The following is a 20708-nucleotide window of genomic DNA, read 5'->3' on the forward strand; positions in this document are numbered from 1 at the left end:
GGAATACAGAACGGGGCCAAAACACAGAAATCTGCTTTTGGGCTGATGGATAGGGACTAGATGTGACTGGACCATATTTCCAGGCAAGTGAATTTATCCACTTCAACAAAAAGCATTGTTAATACAACTCTTTCACCCAATAATCTATATTTTAAAAGAAATAAGCATTTTGCATCTGGAAGAAAATGAATGCTCTGAGATGAAAATAGTAGAATTCAGCCTGCTTGCATAGGAAATATGCCAAGAGGAAGAAAGAGGAAACATACATTAGGCACATTAGAGTCACTACAAAATTTTAAGTTGCTTCTTTGAAGCAAATAATCAGAAGAAATGGCCTGATTTCTAATTTTGTGCCCACTTACCAAGAGTCATTCATAACCCTCATCTATCTCCAGATGGCACTTCAGATGCTAGGTGAATGGCAGCATTGTGGAAATGTTTAGGCTTTACTCAACCAGTGTCAGTCATGAAGTATCTCCTGAAGAATGGAGAGTTTCTTTGCCTGCCAAGATGCCCTGCTTTAAATACTGCTCTGATTCAATTCACTATTATTTCCTAAGCCAAATTTAAGATCGTAAGACACTTCTGAGACAATTTTAAAGACCATCCATCACGCTCTGTCAGTTCTACTTATTCTGTAATATGAACCTAAACATGTCTACTCTTTAAACATGGGATAGGGAGAGGGAGACCCAAGAGAGCACGAACCCATGGTACCCTCACAACTAGGAAAGGAAATCAAAGCAAGCCACAAGGAATCTAGAGACAGATTAATTACAGATTTGTCATTCGATGAAGATGAGCAAAATGAAAGGTTTCATCTCTCTAACCAAGATGTACAATTTCATCTCTCTGGCATTAAACCTATGACTATATATTAGATGGCCATTGATATTTCAATGAGATGAGTTCAATGGGAGGAGAGGAGGCATTTTCCAAGCTCCATCAGTCCTTTTAGCCCACTAGGTGACATCTTCACTGAGCTCTCATACCCTTAAAAGACAGCGCAAATCTACAACTGAAAAACTTGGAATTCCATTGCCTTTTCCCTTGAATTTCCCAAGAAGGGGAGGTCAGAGAACAGACTGGCCTACATTCTGTTTATTTCAAAAGAAACTCAGTTTTTGCCAAGCAGTCGCTCATTTACTGAAACAATCTGTATCATCAAATTCGAGGACATCTTTCAATGCCATCCTACTTAAACCAATAGAACTTGAATAGGGTTGCTTCGAACTGAGTTCTTACATATTAAGGTATATTAAATACATAGTTGAAGAAGAGCAAAGTTCATGAAAAATTGCCGAGGCGTCCTCATTTCCTCTGGATGTGGGCATCCCAGTCCTACAGTTTCTGGAGCAGGTACCATGTGTCTACAGATTCATTGACATAGAATCCAGCATGGTATTTAAGTAACAAGATCAGAATGTTGTCTTATTTTGTACTACGATATCCCCAGCCCTGTTTCATATCATATAGCAGTTACTCAATACACATTTACTGAAAGAATGAACTGGATATTTTAAAGATTATATTTTTGCCTCTCTTATTTTCCTATATTTTAATGATTTTTACACTGCAGATTTTGCCTGTGACATGAGGTAAATGTGAGAGAGATAATTAAAATAAGTAACGTTAATAAAAACATGGAGGGGCGCAGTGGCACATGTTTGTGATCCCAGCACTTTGGGAGGCTGAGGCAGCCAGATCGCTTGAGCCCAGGAGTTCGAGACCAGCCTGGTCAACACGGTGAAACCCCATCTCTACTAAAAACACAAAAAATTAGCTAGGTGTGGTGGTGCGTGCCTGTAATCCCAGCTACTCAGGATGCTGAGGTGGGAGAATTGCTTGAGCCTGGGAGATGGAAACTAACAGTGAGTACAGATTGTGCCACTGCGCTCCAGCCTGGGCAACAGAGTGAGACCCTGCCTCAAAAAATTAAAGTACATTAAAACAAAAATGAGTAGGATAACCTTACTCTGGAAAGAAACCAAGAACAACATAAGAGCATTCTGAAGGAGGCCACAGGTGAGCCCAAGGCAACAGAGCTGATCTGATGCAATGACTGTGTTCTGATTGTCTCCATGAGCCAACACCACCACACAAGGCTTAGGAAACCCTGCAAGACCAAAGCTGGCCCATCGGCCAGCACTTTTTACCTCAGGCTTTTTGCGTCACTTTTATTTCAGGCTTAGCCATGGTTATCTGGGAAACATCAAAGATAGAACGAGCCCAAATTCACAAGGGACACGGCACTTCCTGGACACACACAGAACGCCAGAGAATCTATAGCTCTCTTTTCCATTGCCCTTCTCGTGCTTTGCATTTCACCGTAAACATCACATCCCTGGACCCTCGTAAGTCCGGATGGCATGCAACTTACTTTCCACAGCCCCCACTACCTGCCTTATCCCAGTATTCATCACGACGCACCACGATGTCTATTTGTCTAAACTGTGTGTGCGCCACCAGCGACAAGTCTGTGCTCTTCATCCTGACTCCAGCTCCACATAATGAAATTAAGGAAGGAGGGAAGGGACTGAGAAGAGAAATAAGCAGGCAGGAAAGAGGAAGGATGAGTGTGGTCAACCACAGAGCAAGGGGACACCTGGAGTAGTGCTGCCCTCTGAACAGGAGTTGTAATTCTAGTATCTTCACAGACTAGGAAGAGCCCTCTTATTAGTAAGTGGTAAGAAACAGAAATTTCACCAGGCTGCAACCCTGTGCCAGTGTATACACTAGGAGCTAGAGGCAACAGCTAGGAGGAACTTAGAGAATGTTTTGCAGCATCCCACAAAATGGTAAGGAAAAAGCCTGCGTTGAGTGTTTCCAAAAATAAGTTTCTGCAAGCTGGGCCTTGAACATTGTCAATAATGCTTGCCCTTCCCCAGCGTGAGGAGGGCAGCAGTTGTTCAGTTCTGAATGCTCTCATACACAACTTTTTCTTTTAACTCCTTTTAATTCCAGATTTTCCTAAGTCTACTAATATCAACGGGAATAACAACCAAAACAGCATAGCTAGAAGGATGTTCAGAAAGGGACAGAAAAAAAAAAAAATAGCAAGAGCACAGTTTGCCAAAGGCTATTCAGATATCGAGTTATGCCTACAGTTTTTTTGTTTGTTTGTTTGTTTGTTTGTTTGTTTTGCTTTTTTTTTTTCTGAGGCGGAGTCTCGTTCTATTACCCAGGCTGGAGTGCACTGGTGTGATCTCGGCTCACTGCAAGCTCTGCCTCCCAGGTTCACGCCATTCTCCTGCCTCAGCCTCCCGAGTAGCTGGGACTACAGGCGCCGCCACCACGCCCGGCTATTTTTTGTATTTTCAGTAGAGATGGGGTTTCACCGTGTTAGCCAGGATGGTCTCGATCTCCTGACCTTGTGATCCGCCCACCTTGGCCTCCCAAAGTGCTGGGATTACAGGCATGAGCCACTGCACCCGGCCTATGCCTACAAATTTTTTAATTAAAATTAAATTTTAAAAATATTTTCCAATATATAAGCTGGAATATGGTTGCAGAATAATGAGAATTGTAAGTAAGAATGTTCTTTTCCTATTAACCCAAACAGCAAAGAGGCCTCATAACTGGCTGACCTAAGAGTCTGGCTAGCAACCCGGTGACTAAGCTGGTGGAGAATACACATTAAGAATATTCGTTTTCAATTTCTTCCAAAAGAAAATTATAGAAGTGTCTATTTCTTATTTCTGCATGTTCCTCTCTAATGAAGGGGACATCAAAAAATTTTTTCTAAAGACCTCAGGGCAACGATAGAAGCATGCGGCAAGCAAAAGGCGCGAATCACACTTTGTGCCATTTATTCACACATTCGTCACCAAACATTCTGTGGTCAGGGTCCATCCCACAAGCCTGAAGCCCTGAATTCTGGACTGTGTACTAAAGAAGTCAACACGATTTGTTGTTATCATTCCTCCCCATTCCACTTTTAAGAATAAAACATAAATTTTAAAATGTGAAATGTCGATGGATACCTGTGGGTGTCACAGAGCATGCAGGCCACATGTATACACACGTACATTTGAGAAGGCCTTGGTGGCTGATGCTTCTTTCTAATCCATCTGGCATACTCCCCCACCCCCACCATTTCATTGCTTTTTCCTGCAAGTGACCACAAACAGTGGGTCTAAATTTGGCACATTTCAAGGTCAAGTGAGGCAGCAAACAGAATCTGACCTCAAACAATACGCCTCTGTCCATCCACCCATCCGCGTACATGTGCGCACACACTTAGCTTCGCTTGCTCCAAGTTCATAAATCTTCATCCCAGAACACTACTTGCTTCTTCATTGAACACTTACAGAGATAAGACATCTGGGTATGTTTGTTCCTGCCCCTCCATCCCCCATAACCCTCAACCCCTCAACACACAGCCCAGCTGTAAGAGCAAGGAGCATATGCTTTTTAAATTCCACTGGCTCACGCAGGGACAGAATCTGAAGCAGCTCCAAAATGGACATCAAGTAAAAAATACCAGTTTTCAAAACTCTGTAATTATGTATTTACACAAATTACATAATCCTGTATGTATTTACATACAATTACAGATTATCAAGTAACTAACACAAGGCTGTAGTGTTAACGAGATGAGATAGAATGAAAACACCAGAAGGAAGCCGTTTGTGTCTCTACAAAACAGGACCTGGCAGGGCAGGTTCCCCAACACTGACCCGGCACGTCCTTCACCACTGCTTGGGGACATTCGCATGACAGATGGGAAAGTTGTTCGGTCCGTGCTCGGTAAGTCTTTGACCACGGTGCAAGTGTTGGCACCAGCAAGACAGTGGTTTGGCTATCGAAGCATGTGTTTGTGAAACCAGAATCCCCATTCCACAGTGGCTCAGGGCTGCCATTCACTGGGCTTTGGGTCTCTTAAGACAAGAAGTGGATGCAAACCCATGAGCTGGGGATGACTTACTCTACCGCCCAACAGACAATGCCCACGTCGAAACCCTGAGCCATCCACTCTCCCGGTTCGACTATTTACATAAATCGCATGAGTCAATATATATTTATTTACAGACCATTACAGTTTATTGTATCAATTGCCAAAAGCATATAACAATTTGCTTGTCTTAAAAAAAAAAAAAGTACCAAAACAAAATTAACTCCAAAAGTAGACATTAAAGTAGCATATTCTAGGAATGCATGAAGATTTTAGTCCTTTTCACAATTTTCTTTCTTTTAGGTCGATTATCTAAGGTCTCATGCTACTTTTAAGACTACTTTTGGCTGTCGCCTAAAATCAATTTTTTCAGTGCTACATAGTATACTTATGATATCCTAGAAACTTGATTCTTCCCTGTGGTCAAATGTTTAATATTTTTCAGCCAAAAAAAAAAAAATGCCTTTTGGAAAAACTAAAGCCTGAATATGTGCACATTTTAGCAGCAGCAAAGGGTTAAATAATAAATAAGAATAACTACTTTTTGGAATTAAATGCAGTTTCTGTTTAGAAAGAAAAAAAAAACAAGAAAATAAATGAAGAGGACATTCTGAGCTTTATCATAAATCAACTATTTTACATTGCTTCTGTCCCCTCCCCCTAAAATCTCTCTTAATTCCAAATATTAGGCTTAGATTTTCCGTAATGCACATCAGCAGGAGGGCATTGCCATGTACTCCACCTTGGACCACAGAAAGGCAAGACGTCGTCTCAACAGTAAGTCATGCGCTTCTAGCTCATAACAGCTATCACTCACCAGTGACACACTTTTAGTTTTCATAGAGAATGTGCATCAGAAAAAAACAAAGTTTGAATAGTAAATTTTAAAATTAGTTCCATAAACCCCAACACGTTTAAACTGTCACTTTCCACTTCTCAACACACCTGGCTCGAAAGTGTCATATGTAGATGAGAATTTGTTATAAATTCTTTTTTTCTTAAATATTGCTTTAAGAATTTGGCTCTTTTCTCCTTAGTATATAGTAAGAAATAGTCTCGCTTGCCCAAGGGCAAGTTCCAAAATTATTGCTACTAAAGAAATATGTATTCTTATGCTTTTCAGCATAAAATGTTATAAAAGCCTTGTAAAAGATATTCTATATAGTAACACCCCCGCTAAAAAAATTGAGCGCTTGTGGAGACCATTTTAAAAAACAAAACACAGTCAACAAGTGTAAGACTTTCCCCCTCATTGTCATTATTGATAACGATTTATTAGTTTCGTTTTGCAAGTTTTACTAAGGGTGCTATTACCACGTAATTCGGACAGTTCACACTGAAAGCCATTTTCTCTAAAAGATGTTACAATGACCCCTATGATCCTTCTATAATTTCATATTTGATAGCCAAGGGAACCAAAACATGTTTATAAGTATGATCCTGTTAATCTGATTCTTACGTCTTAAAAAAAAAATAGTCTGTACGTTTTTTTCCTTTTTTGAGAATTCTAAATCAATACAATGTTTGATGTTAATACTGTCACTCTGGAGATCGGCTAAAATAAAAGCATAGTTATTATTTAGCTTTGGTATATTCTGCGATAAGATTTGAACAAGTAAGACATATACCAACCCTCATATTTTCCAACCATGAAGCTACAACAGTGGAGTCACTTATGAGAGAGGAAATATTGCAGACACAGAATCAAAGTTTGAGACCCAGTTTATCTTTAATCCTCTGGGATAAGCTATGAAACAAGCAGTCTGAAGAGTGAATACTCAGTGTCATGAGCGATGTGCATAAGTTTACAATAATACGGGCACAAAAGAGATTGTCGCCTTTAGTACATTAGGGTCATCAGAGTTTCTCATATCCATGCACCATTATATCTACTTGCATGAATTTACCACAGGTTCATAGCAGACTTTGCCATTTAATGCTTATAGAGCCTAAAGCCTCCAAAATGCCTATCTGGCCTGTACATGTTTCATTAAAAATAAACTCTATATAATAAATAAATATATAAAATAAATAAAATGTTGCCTTTGGAATTTCTATAAATAAATTTAACTTTTTTTTTTTTTTTTCTTTTCTTTTTTTTTTTTTTTCCTTTTTTTTTTTTAACTAAGAGGTCTTTGCTTTAAGTTCACTGGGATGATACCAGTGAGAATTAACTGAAAGTCTTTTAAGTAAGACTGCACCCTCGCGCAGGCCACCAGCCAGAATCCTGATAAGTCGAAGTATGGCAGCTGTACTGATATAGGATGAAGTACAACTGATCAGAAATGTAAAAGCGTGTCTATTTCCAGCATGCATCAGGCCGCAGTCCTTTCGCTCTCGCTCCGCCCGCGTCTCCCGCCACACACACACACACACACACACACACACACACACACACACACACTCTCTCTCCTAGCACTCAGTCTCTCTCTCCTCTTCTCCCATGATAAATCAAGCAAGTGGCCCTAGGCAGCCCTCCAGGAGGAGCCTTTAAGCGCAGAACAAAATCAGCATGTTCCCATCCAAGCCTCCATCATACATGACGCATGCGACAAAGTTTGGCAACAGTGGAGTGATGTGATGGCACAGCTAATCAATAAGAACCCACCGCGTGAAACCTTTATAGTGGTTACTTTTTTAAGGGCTCAAGTGAAGAAAATGTCTTTGTCAACTTTGGCTTAGAATATCCTTATACAGTTCAGGTACTTTGTCCGGGTCCACTGGTCTAGGTAAAAAATGTGTGAATTTCTGGTGCCGTTTAGTCCTAGTCCCTTCTCTCGGAGTCCCATCTTTATTTAATGCAACATAGTATCGTCTTCCAGTGTCCACGTGCTTATATAGGTTTGATGAGTACGTATTATACCAGTTTTCTTCGAACTGTTCTCTGAATACACACTCTTGGGTTAGCTTTTCCTGTAAAAAGAAAAAGAGGGAGAACATCAGGAAAAATAGCTAATGCATGCTGGGCTTAATACCTAGGTGATGGATTGATAGGTGCAAACCACCTTGGCACACGTTTACCTATTAACAAACCTGCACATCCTGCATGTGTACCCCAGAACTAAAAATTAAAATTAAAGTTTTTTAAAAAAGATAAATATGTTGCAAAATTAGCTACATTCAATATTAAAAGTAACATTCCGTTGCTATACAATATAACCCCCATGAGAAAATACTGATGTTTTAGCCCATTTTACCCATTTTAATGCATTTTGCAAAAACTGCCTAACCCTACAAATTTAACTACATTCTAATCTCTAACTCATAATGACTAAAGCGCAAGAGTCTAAACATTTTCTAGTTAAACTGTTGCATATACAATCATTTGAGTCAAATGCAAGGAACACCTAATGGAATACATTGTTCCCATTTTTCCTAGAGCAGCTCTGTGGTGACCACACTGAGAGGGAGAGCCTGTGCCCGTGGCAAGGCTCAGATAACGGCTTTAACACCAGTATATATTTTCTAAAGTACCTGCTGCAGAGATCAGCATTAGCAACATGACCAGTGATGTCAGATATTTTCTGCCCTTTTTAGCAGCAGCATTTACTTACTACTCTCTCTGAGTGGTTTCTAAACTTCGTTCAGTGTGTAGCAGAATCACCTGAGCTGTCTATTCAAGATGCAGATTTCTGAGTCCCAAACCTTTAAAAGTCTGATTCAGCAATTCTCAAAATATGCATTTGTAACAGGCCCCTGGGAGAATTCTAATGCAGAATCCTAATTCTCAGTCTACATTTCAAAACATAATGCCTCTATCATGACTGAGTGAGTTTTCCTGAATCCAAAGTAAAAGCAAATATCCTGGCCTTCCTTTCCCTTGAAGTTAGATAGAAGAAGAGACCCCTAACTAAAAAAGCTACATTCTCAGGTTCACAGATACCAAGAAGAAACGTGCACTGACCCAGATCAGAAAGGTTCTGCATCTTCCCAGATGGACTGTACCTCCTCTTCTTGAGCTTTATGAAAGCTGGGGTCCAGTGGAACCCCACAACCTAGGGCTCCTGGGGTTGCAAGACTCACGGGCAGTAACAACAAAAATAACACACACACACACACACACACACACACACGCACCACATCCCAAAGCCATGAACACACCCCGGCAAAGATGTGTGCCTCGAAGCTGGCCTCTACAGAAATAAGGTGACAGGACTTACTGGCCTTTTTGCTCGTCCCACTGTTCAACTGAAACTTTTAAAATCAGTATCTTTAGTGTTTAAAACAGTAAACATGAAAATAACTTGTTAGAAATAGTTTCTTTTCTCTTACCTACCTGGCGCCTTACATAAATAAGAAAACAAATAAGCAACTACAGATAAGGGCATTCGTTTCTGTCATGCAGACCCAGGGGACAGAGAGTAAACTTTATACATCACCAAAATACAGACGTTCTCTTTCCATGTATGTAGCTAAGGACACAATGTAATACAATGAATTCACAGGTATCCGCTGGGTAGAATGCATCATCCCCAACTCCTTGCAGAGTAAGTCAGGAGAGCAAAGGAGAGGACGAAGGGGGAGAATTGGACAAAATCAATCAATAGCCCATCGTGAGGCCACCTTCTCTAGCTCCCTTCTCTAATCCAAAGGCTTAAACCACACTCACGAGGTTGTGAGAGCTGGCACTTCCTGATAGGTGCTTTTCTACGTGTTTGGAAGCACTGAGTAGGTTTTTTCAGCAAAATACTCTCTCACTGGTCAAGTTTTGCTAAGTGAGCTGAAATGGGGGGAAGCAGAAAGGAAAAACAATGCGTCGGGAAAGGACAAAAAGGACGGGGAAACTTCAGACCTCTGGTGCTGGGTTCACAGGGACAGAATGAATCGCAGAAACCAAACCCACCCCAGACTGGACGACTCTCATCTGAGGGCGGCTGGGAGAAGTGGTTCTACCCCACAGGAGGGCTGCACCGGGGAGAGGCGCTCCTGCACCCTCCTCTGCACATGGGCCTAGCGGGGAGCTCTTCGGGGGAAACTCAACCTCCTCCTACGCTGGGGAGATGGGGCTGAATGTGACTTCCCTCTCATCTCTATTGAAACTGATAAAAGTTTAAGTGTGTTAAAGACATCAATGGCTATTTTAGTCCTTACTTCCATTTGCATAATAGTCTCCTCACAGGCAAGATCATTCCTGGCTAAAAATAGCTGGTTTCGGTTTGCTGTAATTAAGTGAAATTTCTAAACAAATATGTGCATTTATTTTATCATTAATAAAACAGACCAAAAGATGGGATTGGATGAGCCTTTAGTTCTACAAGGGACAAGAAAAAGGAATTCAAAGTACCCTTTCTTTTTTGCAGCAGGAAAGCACATCACCTACAAATACTATGAAATTAAACTGTATTTTAAATGTAGAACACTTCCTCCTCCTTTCTGAGCCATGAGTGAGCCGCCAGCATGTATTTTCTCTGCATACATAGCATACCCATAGCACAGTGGTTTTTCTTGGATCAGAAACAGATACACAAAAATCCCAGCAGAAGATAATGAGTTTCGGTGATGGGAAAGCCTGACTTTGGAGTGAGAAGCCTGCTCCTATCCCAGCTTCACCATCACTAGCTGCAGGGCTTTACAACTGGTTCTCTCACCTCTCCAAGTCTCAGTCACCTCACTTTTAAAACAGGTTAGTAGTAAGTGTCTTGAGGCAGGGCTGTGACAGAGATCCAACCAGAGAGCAGTGAACACCGAGGAAGCTCCCAGGCAACAACGGTGTGTTAATATCACAATAACATCTCAACATCTTAGAACCTGAATAAACCTTAGAAAACAGCAAATGCAACTCTTCCAGTTAAATACATGGGACAGCAAGGCCCAGATGTGAAGCAATTTGCGCCTGGTCTGTGCCACAGGATCTTGTTATTATGTAATGAAGCCACCAGACCGAGAAGTTTCCAGGAGCCCTACCTAGCACAGCCACCACACTCTTGGGACCAGGCCCTTCCACTTTCCACTTTTCACTAAGCATAGTGAAAAGACTCCTGTGTGTCTCTCTACTTCCAAATGTAATTTTTGAGTAATTCTATTTATCTGCAGGAGGAATAAGTGGAGAGGGCAAGAGAATAGCAATCATGAACAAAATTCCACAGTGGTAGAGGTATCACTCTCTAAGAATGAAACAAGAAATTGTTTTCAGTGCTTAAGAAAAGATTCTCATTGTATTACTTTTTTAAAGAATATGGAAACCCCTCTTTTAAAAAAGTAAATATGCTAAGAAATTGAACTGACCTTTTCACTGCCAGTTAACACTGCCTTATTTTCCCAGCAGGCTATTAGAGCATCGTTCACACACACACACACACAACTTAGAAAATAAAGCGAATTATTCCATTTAAAACAGTATAATTGGCCAGGCACAGCAGCTCATGCCTGTAACCCCAGCACTTTGGAAGGCCCAGGCAGAAATATCACTTGAGGCCAGGGGTACAAACCAGCCTGGGGAACACAGTGAGTCCCTATCTCTACAAAACAAAAAATTAGCTGGGCATGGTGGTGCACACCTGTAGTTCAAGCTACGCAGGAGGCTGAGGCAGGAGGGTCACTTGAGATGAGGCTGCAGTGAACTGTGATTGTGGCACTGCACGATAGCCTGGGCAACAGAGTGAGAACCTGTCTCTACAAATCAAACAAAAGAAAAACAGTATATCTATAGCCAGCATTTTTTGTGATGGCTGAGTCCAATTCCAGTTGTCTCATACACACGAGGGTTATACAACTTCAGTCCGCAAGTTAAATGAGATTGTGCAAACATGACATTGCAAAACCACTGGTACATTTAAGCTCCTGCAATTACACCAATTATGCCACACAGATCAGTTTAGATCCCTTAAAAATTAAAATTATCATGAAAAGTTATAAAGATTGTGTTACTCATCTAAATCACACATGTGCTTTTAAATAATTTCTTCCTCTTATTGGGGATTATGCCAATGTGTGATTTTTGTTTTAGAATGACTAGCAAGATCTACAGAAATAATCTCTTTATGATCACACTTCAGTACTTAGCGATACAATATTTAGTTGAGGTGAAAATATTTATGCTATGTATTTCTACTCCACAATCATTTTTCTAAATAAAAAATAAGTACATGAATGCAAATCTGGATAGCAAAAAATATTAACCTGTATTCTCATATAGATGTGCGGATGAAGGGAAGGGGCGGGGGAGGGCGTGTCTGCCTTCAAATAAACTATACACTCTAGAATTATAGAACGCAGATGTTTTAAAACTCACCACATGTTTCTAATGCAGACAGTTTATAGAGTATTCCACTATAAAGTGATCAATTCTTGTTTTATTGTATTTCCATGTTTTAATTTTTTTTTAGATTATTTAACTACAGCTGTTTATGGCATACCTATCTTTGAACTGTTGGATTATATCACTAGGCTTGGGTGGAGAATGTGGATTTAATTCAAACGTCTACTAAAGTCCATGCTTTGGAACAAAATCTGGTGAATGTTAGCAACTATGGAAACCTCTTTTCATTTTATATCATCAAATTCCAAGCACTGGGAAAAACTGAAATTAAAACTTCAAAACTTTTACCAATCCTGTTAAAACCAAAGTATGAGATAATAATGCGAAAATTATAGTACAGCCCAGAGAATGCTTAGGAATGTTATAAGACATAAACTTATACAGACACTATTCAAAAATACGAGACAATTTGAAAATGTGTAATCCACATGGGCAACATGGTGCTCAGTTCGTATCTATGCCCACTTAAAACATGAAGCCAGAGTTGGTTCAAAAGTCAAGACTTAGTAATAGTGATTGAAAACGTATAGACTTACGCCATGCTGTTATTTTAAAACATAATTTCCACATTAATAAACATATGGTGCCATATTGTCCACATGGTTGCATTTATTCTACTCAATGGGCCGCTTAGACTACTTGCTGCTATGTTGTAAACTACTACAACATATCAACTTATGGTCAGTAACTGTACAGACACTGACTTCGCTGCAGAGGTCCCAAACATTTCATAAGTTAATGACTTCAGTGTAATCATTCATTCTCATATCTACTGTTTATTATAGTCATGATATTTTAAACCTCCCTTAACCACAATTACTCGTACAGATGTACTCCTCCTCATTAATAATCTAGCAGTAAAGCCTTAATGGGAGTTGTTGCAAGGATCAGGGTGATTAAATATAATGACTAAAGGACCATTAAGAAGCAGCCAGGTCTCTTCACTCTTCTCTCATGGGAGAAGTCCCCAACTAGACAGAAAGCAAAAAACACAGAGACACTAGGCAAGAGGGCACTATTTATTTCATGAGAAGCTCCGACCCAGACCCAACCCAATATGGCTCACCTGAAGCCAGTTTTCCAAAACCTCTAAATTCCCCAGTATTCCAGATGGGCCTGCTTTTATATCCACATTCCTGGCCCTCAAAATTGCCACCAGAATTGTGGGAACAATTGCATCAGTTGTGTCTGGTCCACATACACAAAATGAATCAAGAAGGCAGGCCATTTTGCATTTTGTCTCATCAAAGTATATAGGAAACTAAGAATTCCTAAATTCTCTCCACTCCTCCTCCACCTAAAATACAAAAGGAAAACAGAAAAGACCATTTCCCAGAAGCTGCTTACATCAGTATTTGGGAACTCAGTGATAGGGGTCCCAGGCTGAATCTAGTCGCATCCACACAAACACACACACACACACACACACACACATCTTCAGTGCTGCATGCTCACCAACCATGTGGTACCTAGTCTGCTGCCAAGGACAGAACCTGCCAAATATACCACAGAACAAACTAGACGATTGAGAGGTCTTCCTTGGAAGTCGCCTATAAAAATGAATGTTTGTTTAGCAAATCACATTAGCTCATAAACTTTTAACCATGTTCAGAGGGGTATTCCCACAGAGGAAAGAAAGTCTTGCTCAGGGAATAACAGAATTCAAATTTTCAAAGTGTAATGTTTACTTTGAGAAGCATTTTTGCTTGTGTTAATGTTTAGCCAATGTACATTTAATCATTCCACAAACAAATCTACAGGAAAAATTCATCAAATTTAACACCTTACAACACCAAGTTGAAAAAAAAAAATCACGTGTAACATTTTTCCCCTATAGACTAGTATCTGGTAAGAGTAGTAATATAATTCAATGGTCACTTAAAATGCACATCGAAGATAAGCAAAAGCTGAAAATACTTCAAATTAAATATTACTCAGTAAAAGCTGAGAGTTGAATGCCCTTGAAGGATCAGATTGGCAGACAACGGAGGAGAAATGGAAAGCTAAAAGGCTGAGAGGTAAAATTACGGAAATAAGGATTCAAGAAAGACATTCTACAAAGACAATTGACTGCATCTACTTTGTTCCCATGATAATCATGGGAGATACTGGAGGAGGCAGAACTTTTTTTTAAGGTACTAGACTTCCTATGATAGAGAAAGCAGACTAAATTCAGCACATGATTTGTAGAAATAAAATGACAGAAAATGAAAGATTAACAAATACAATGACAGCATAAGCTCAAAGACAGATTTTGAAAACCTAAAAGATGCACAGAGTGTCCCTAGTAGAGGCACGCTGACCTTCCAGCGACACACACGCCCAATCCGGTAACTGTGGGTGAGCTGATTAACATTCCCGGGGCTCCATTTTCTCCTCTGTAAAAATGAAGAAATTGGACTATGATTTCTAAGGTCCCTGTAAGTCTAAGATTCTAGCGATTCAGTCTTGGAAACATCAAAATGTGGAAAGCGAAGTTATCCACAGTAACTCTGGAAGGACGTATTGAACAGGAAATGAAAGAAGACACTCCAGTGCAGTTGGAAAACAGGGAAAGAAACCAAAAGAAATGGACTGCATCACTGCCCACGGCAGCAGGGAGGGGGCAGAGGGTGGAAAGCACAGACTGAGTTCATGCTTCCAGAAGCCAGCAGAGAATGAGATTGCTGTTTCAAGGAGGAAAGGACAGGGAAGAGGACAGTCACTTTGGCCCCAGGGGCTCTCCTTCTCTTCCCTGGGAGACCACTGGGAGGGTACAGTCCCCGAGGCATCGCTACTTCCTTGCACTGTGGGGCCTGCCACATCCTCTTCCCAATGTTGGCCTCAATAGACAGGGCTCAGTCATGAACTGTCTGCTTGACCAATAAACCCTACATCATGAACTGCCCAAAGAGAACCTACTGGGAAAAAAAGTCAAATCCTGCAAGAAAACAAAAAGTTAGCAACGTCAGAGGACGCTCAAATCTGGGGGAACAGCTGGACATGAGCACAAGGCAGAGAAAAGGCACCCTGAAGATCAATGATGCCAGGGATCCCTGGGCACTGTATATTTCTATGTGGCTCTTGAATTTCTCAGACACCCACAGCAGATGCCCATGTCCCCTCAGCACCACCATGTCCACCTGATACCCACAGAGAAGTCCTAAGCAAGAATGCAAGGGAGATGACGCCGTCCCTGGCACCCTCCCCACTCCTTGGGCCCCAACTCCTAGCCCCCAGTATACTCAGGTCAGCCTCGATTTCTCGGGAAATCGATCCTTATGCTGACCCCACCTTTTGACAGATTAATAGAAATGGCCCTTCCCCTCCTCAAGACTGTGGTAGGCTATTTCTAATTCTCTCAAGGATAAGGTGACCTGACCATCTGGTCGTTCCATTCCTCCAAGACACCAAATGAATATGCTGACATGGACCGTTTTAAAACTTGTGCCTTAACCCTAAGAGACCGTCTTTGATGACAGCATTTTGGGTGCTATGGCAGCCTGTGAGTTCACCATTTAAAAAATAATAAGTATAATCACAAAGTAAACAAACCCCTCATAAATTTCTTTAATTGAGCAGATAAAATAATCATGAGCAGCATATGAGACTAAAGTATGTAAAATTAATCTTGGTAAATAAGGCTTTATTGTGGACATTTTAACATATAATTTGAGGAATGTCAAGTTTTGATCTGAAGGAAATTTTTTATTTATCTTCAGAGGCTGTGTCACGGGTCTTAATTTCAGAATTCAAACTCACAAGAAACAGTGTCAGTGTGTGTCTCGCCTGAGTACGGCATTTCCGTCACCACCACACGCTTGGGAGCCCGAGCCTACGCTGAGCAGACACAAAAGCCAAGCACTACATGAGCCACTTTGTAGGCGTCATCTTCTCTAATCCTCACAGCCCAGCTACCAAGTGTCTATCATTAGCCCGTTCTATAGCCTCAGCTCAGAAAGTGAGAAGATTGCCCACGGCTACAGGGTCAGTGAGCGACAACGTGGGGATTCCGGGGCCTGCGCTTCCACTAACCAGGCTTCATCTCCAAGTTGTAACTGGTCAGCATGCAAGTAGAGACTAGAGTCTCCCATCACAACACTGCAGAATGAAAATCAGCTTGAAAGAGACAGAGAAAAAAGGAGAAAGAATACAAACCAAGTCAACACAACCAGAAGAAAAGTGTCTGAAACCCAGAAATTCACATGGAAAATGAAAGAAGGGGAAACAGCAAGGGAGGAAGCAAAGTGAGGAGGGAGACAGAAAGGAAGAGAATAGGAGAACCTAAAGCTGAGAGCGGACAGCTGATTATGTGCGAACACACAACGCGACATGGCAGCTAAACAGGCAAAAATAATTCGGGGCTACAGCAAAACAAGCACGCTACATACCAAGGGGACAGGGATGTCTTTGGTATGACCCTGGCCAGTCTGTTCTTAGAATACTGCATTGAGCTTGGGGCACTTCATTACACAGAAGCAGCAAACTTCAACAGAGATTGCAATGAAGAATTACCAAGAAAAAAAAAGATGCAAAGGGAATCAGCCAATGTCAGCACTGTAAGCATTTACAGACAGCCTGAAGAAAGACAGCTCTGAGCGTGGCTCTCACACTTAGCACCACAACCTTTTAGTCCTCGGGGGAAGCCCTCTGCAACGGGGGTGTCAGGGATGCAGACATTTTTCTCAGCCGGTTGTCGCAGTGCCACTGAGGCACACCAGGCCAGCAGGCTGACAAATGATGTTTCTGTGCAAGTTCAAGTCAGTCCATGGTGAGGGGGATTCGGAAGGGGTGAGGCGACCAGGCCGCTGCCCAAGCTGGCCCAGGACAGTGTTCCCACTCCACTTTGTAAGGATGGAGGGCATCTCTCGGGCCAGGACGCCCGACAACAACCCCAGAGGGGCTGCTGATGCTGACAGGGCAGGACTCTCCAAATGTCAGCAAAGATGCCTCTGCTAGCAACTAGGATAAACAGAAGCAGAGACAAGATGAGACAGATGAGGCAGGGACAGAGGAAAGAGCACAGAATCCGGGGACAGCCAGAAGCCTCCATGTTTCTAAACCCTGTAGCAAAGGTGCCTTCTTGGCTGAAAAGCATTCTCTGAACACCTGCCTGTTTGTCTCCGTCTCCTCTGTGAATAATCCTGACATTCTCTCCTACTCCTAGAATGAAGCTCCCTCCTGCAAGCTCTCCAAGCCCCTTCTGTTTGTAATTCTAACATTCATCACACCAAATTATAATTCTTGGTTTACATGTCTGACTCCTTCAACGAAGTGGCAAGTTCTTCCTGAATAAGTTCTAAGATCACCCACAGGAGGAAGTATATTTGCATTTGTAGGTACAGCTGATTCTCCTTACTTGAGGTAGTTAAGTTCTATCAACTCTCCTACAATACTGAACCATTGCTCCTGGGGGAAATACAAAGTTGGGTTCCCATGAGCCTCTGGTCATAACATTTTTGTCAGCCAACAGATACATAACCTTGTTTTATGTGTGTTTCTGTTGAACGATACCTCATTTAATATCTGTTGCTGATTAATTAACATCAAACTCACAACGAATGGCTTCTCTAACACACTAACACACATATTTGCTCCTTAAGCCGCATCACAGTCTTCTTGCACTTAGCAACACTCGACCGCACTTCAGCACCACACTAAGAATGTTTTCTACAGCAAAATCACCAACAAAAGGCACAAAACGTGACACATGGCACTAAACAGATCCCGAAAAGGACCCTTGCTTCCAGCAGAGCTGAGACAAGGAGAACAGTGCTTCTTCAACCTCAGCTGGGAGCGTGTGCATGGATGCTACTCACATTTTTTGCCCATGTCCATAAATAACCATGAAAGTCAGACAAATATTGATTTGGGGGTTACAAGCAAGTTTTAGTAAGTAGGCAAATTCAAAAAAACCAGAATCTGTGAACAATGAGGATCGACGTATTTCCAGCACCTTCCAAAGCACTCAGCATGCATTATTAGTAGGTAATCAATAAGACTTGTTGATTTTGGGAAAGAACAAGAAAGAAGGGGTTGTGAGGTAGTGCCTGAGTATGAGGGTGTGTGTGTTGTAGGTGAATGCTAGTGTGAGTGGCTGTGAGCAAGTGTGTGAATGTGTAAGCACGTATGCCTGTGAATGGAAGAGTGAGCAAGTCAGTGTGTGTGAGTGAACTGTGAAAAGGATGTGTGAGTGTGAGCACGTGAGTGAGTAAGCATGGGAGTACGTGTGTGAACAGAACAGTGAATGCGCACATGAGCATGTGAGCATATATGTGCGGATGGAGGAGTGCGTGTGTGAGCGAGTGTGCCAATGAGTGACTGATTAGAGAGCGCTTCCAATCTGAGCCCTATTCTGCATCCCTGTTGTTAATGTGCAACAGCATTAACTCACTCAGGGAACACAGGGAGACTGCGCTGCCCTGGAGAGAAGCAGGAAGCTCTTCAATTCAGGAACTGTCCATGACACTGAGGCTCTGGTTGAAGGGTTCTCCAGGGTTCCATGCGATGAACAATCTATTCTGAAAACAGGAGTGATGTGGGAGAGGTGAGAGGAAGGAGTGCCAGGATTTAGGAGGCCAGGAGGTAGAAGAAGCAGGAAGACCTTGGAGACACTGACCTTGTGCCTCTGTTGTCCTTGAAGCTACTGTCGCCTGGTTATCCTTGTAGACCCTAACTTACAACCTGATCAGACTTCTCCAGTGTGCCTCAAGGCTCAGGATGAGGGGAAGCAGGAGTCAGCACTGTCACAAGCCACAGACACGGAAGACCCTCACACAGACTGCTCAGTGAAGAATTCATTTGAAAGTTCATGAATTCAGAGGAGTTGCCGTCATGATACATTCTTTCAGTCATAAGACACTTAGAAGTGCAATTACTAGCATGTGGGGCTCCCTAATACATTTTATCAAAAAAGGAACCTTATACTCAAAATCAGGAACCACAGGTCTACATGTCAACTCCTCCAGCTCTCAAATACCTAGTCACGAATCAAGTACTTTATCAACTAGGGTCTGCCTAGTCCATTTTTTGTAGGGAAAAAAAATATATTAAAAGGTGATTTGGGATCCCACTGACAATACATTCATTTATGCAATATTCATTAGGCACCAAGTGCATGCAAGACTCGATTTTAAGTGCTGGCAGGACCATGGGAACCACAGTCACCAAGTCCCTGCCTTCACAGAGCTCTGCTTTACCAAACGGGGCAGCTTTAATAGGCGTCTGACTCAGGGCTTCCCAAAACTACTCTCTCAGGCTATCGGCTTCTCTGGCAGGGACAGAGGCAGAGGGACTTCAGAAAATGCAGCAGTGTGAAGCAGGGAAGACGTGGGAAAGAGGGGCACTGGGCTCATGTGCGAAAGCTGCACCTGGTCCTCAGGAAAGCTCTGCTCCGGGATCCCGGGCGTGTTCCTGAGGACCCCCAGCAATGTTCCTCCAAATTCCCATCCCAGACAGGAAACGCCTCTGCTGAGCAACTAAGAACTGAAAACAACCCTTCCCCAAACCTGGAAAATCTCCAGACCTGTGTCCTATACTAGCTTGGGATGTCCTCAGTATGCCTTAGACAATCAGTAAATGTAGCTACCATGCTCAACACCATAACTAAAATCAAATAGATACATTATTTTAAAAGATGATTGTCCACTAACTAATGGCCAGCAATATAGATGCTAAGGAAACAAATGAACCACTAAGTTAAAACTAGGCTACTGGAAAAAAAAAAAAAAGTCCTCCAAAATCACATCTGTGTAAGAAATGTTAAAACCCTGTTCCACCATACGGTTAATTCCAGTTTAAAATATTCATGTGATTAATTCTAGTAAATATATTTTTATTCACAAAAATGCATGGCCACTCTTAACATGCATATGTATCAGACAAGATTTACTAATTTTACCTACATTCAAATCCTGACTTGTCATCACCTATGTGACTTTCAACAAGTCATTAAGCCACTAAAATCTCACCTCCTCATCTCTAAAACCAGGACGATATATGGACTCAGTCACACAGCAGAAGCTGCCCTCCGTATCATCTGAGAATTATTATTCAATTCTTTGAAAACTGGTCATGCACTTATGAAACACAGCATAAGGCAATGCTCAATTACTCAAAATATCTGTTGAAAACCACCCATCTCCAGAACATGCCTGTTATCAGGCAGGTGACTAAGGAAATGAACCTATTCATCTCCTTTATGTGAACTGCATTCTTTGTACAGGACATGTCTGAACGTCTCCCATCAAAGCAATCGGAACTGAACCACTACAGTGACAAATCAGAAGCTGAGTGGCCCTTGCCATGTGGTGTGGTATCCTGTTCCACGAACACATAAGGTTATTCTCCTTGTTCAAAAGTGGCTCCAAATTGCTCCTGCAGAGCCCCTGACGGAGACGAGGGGGGCTCTGATGAATTGCACGGGTTGGCCTCCGTCCCCAACTCTGACCCTGCCCAGAGCTTCATGCCTAAGCAGTGTTCTTCAACACTGGCACCGCAGATACCTAGCAGGCAAAGGGCGTAATCTGCGGGGCCACAAGTTCTCTCCAAGAATGTTTTCACGTTGCCTTTCCACGT

General features: G+C 41.9%; 1 protein-coding gene across 1 annotated transcript in view; it reads right to left on the reverse strand.

Annotated features, from left to right (window-relative positions):
• Positions 1-4487: 4487 nt before the first annotated feature.
• FGF9 (fibroblast growth factor 9) overlaps positions 4488-20708 on the reverse strand; it is a 33123-nt gene continuing 16902 nt past the window's right edge. The window contains exon 3 of the mRNA XM_023190647.3: positions 4488-7807. Within this exon, the coding sequence (XP_023046415.1) occupies positions 7562-7807 (246 nt within the window). The 3' untranslated portion in view covers positions 4488-7561. The remainder of the gene's footprint in view (positions 7808-20708) is intronic.

The sequence above is a fragment of the Piliocolobus tephrosceles genome, chromosome X (genome assembly GCF_002776525.5).
Source record: "Piliocolobus tephrosceles isolate RC106 chromosome X, ASM277652v3, whole genome shotgun sequence".
Lineage (NCBI taxonomy): Eukaryota > Metazoa > Chordata > Mammalia > Primates > Cercopithecidae > Piliocolobus > Piliocolobus tephrosceles.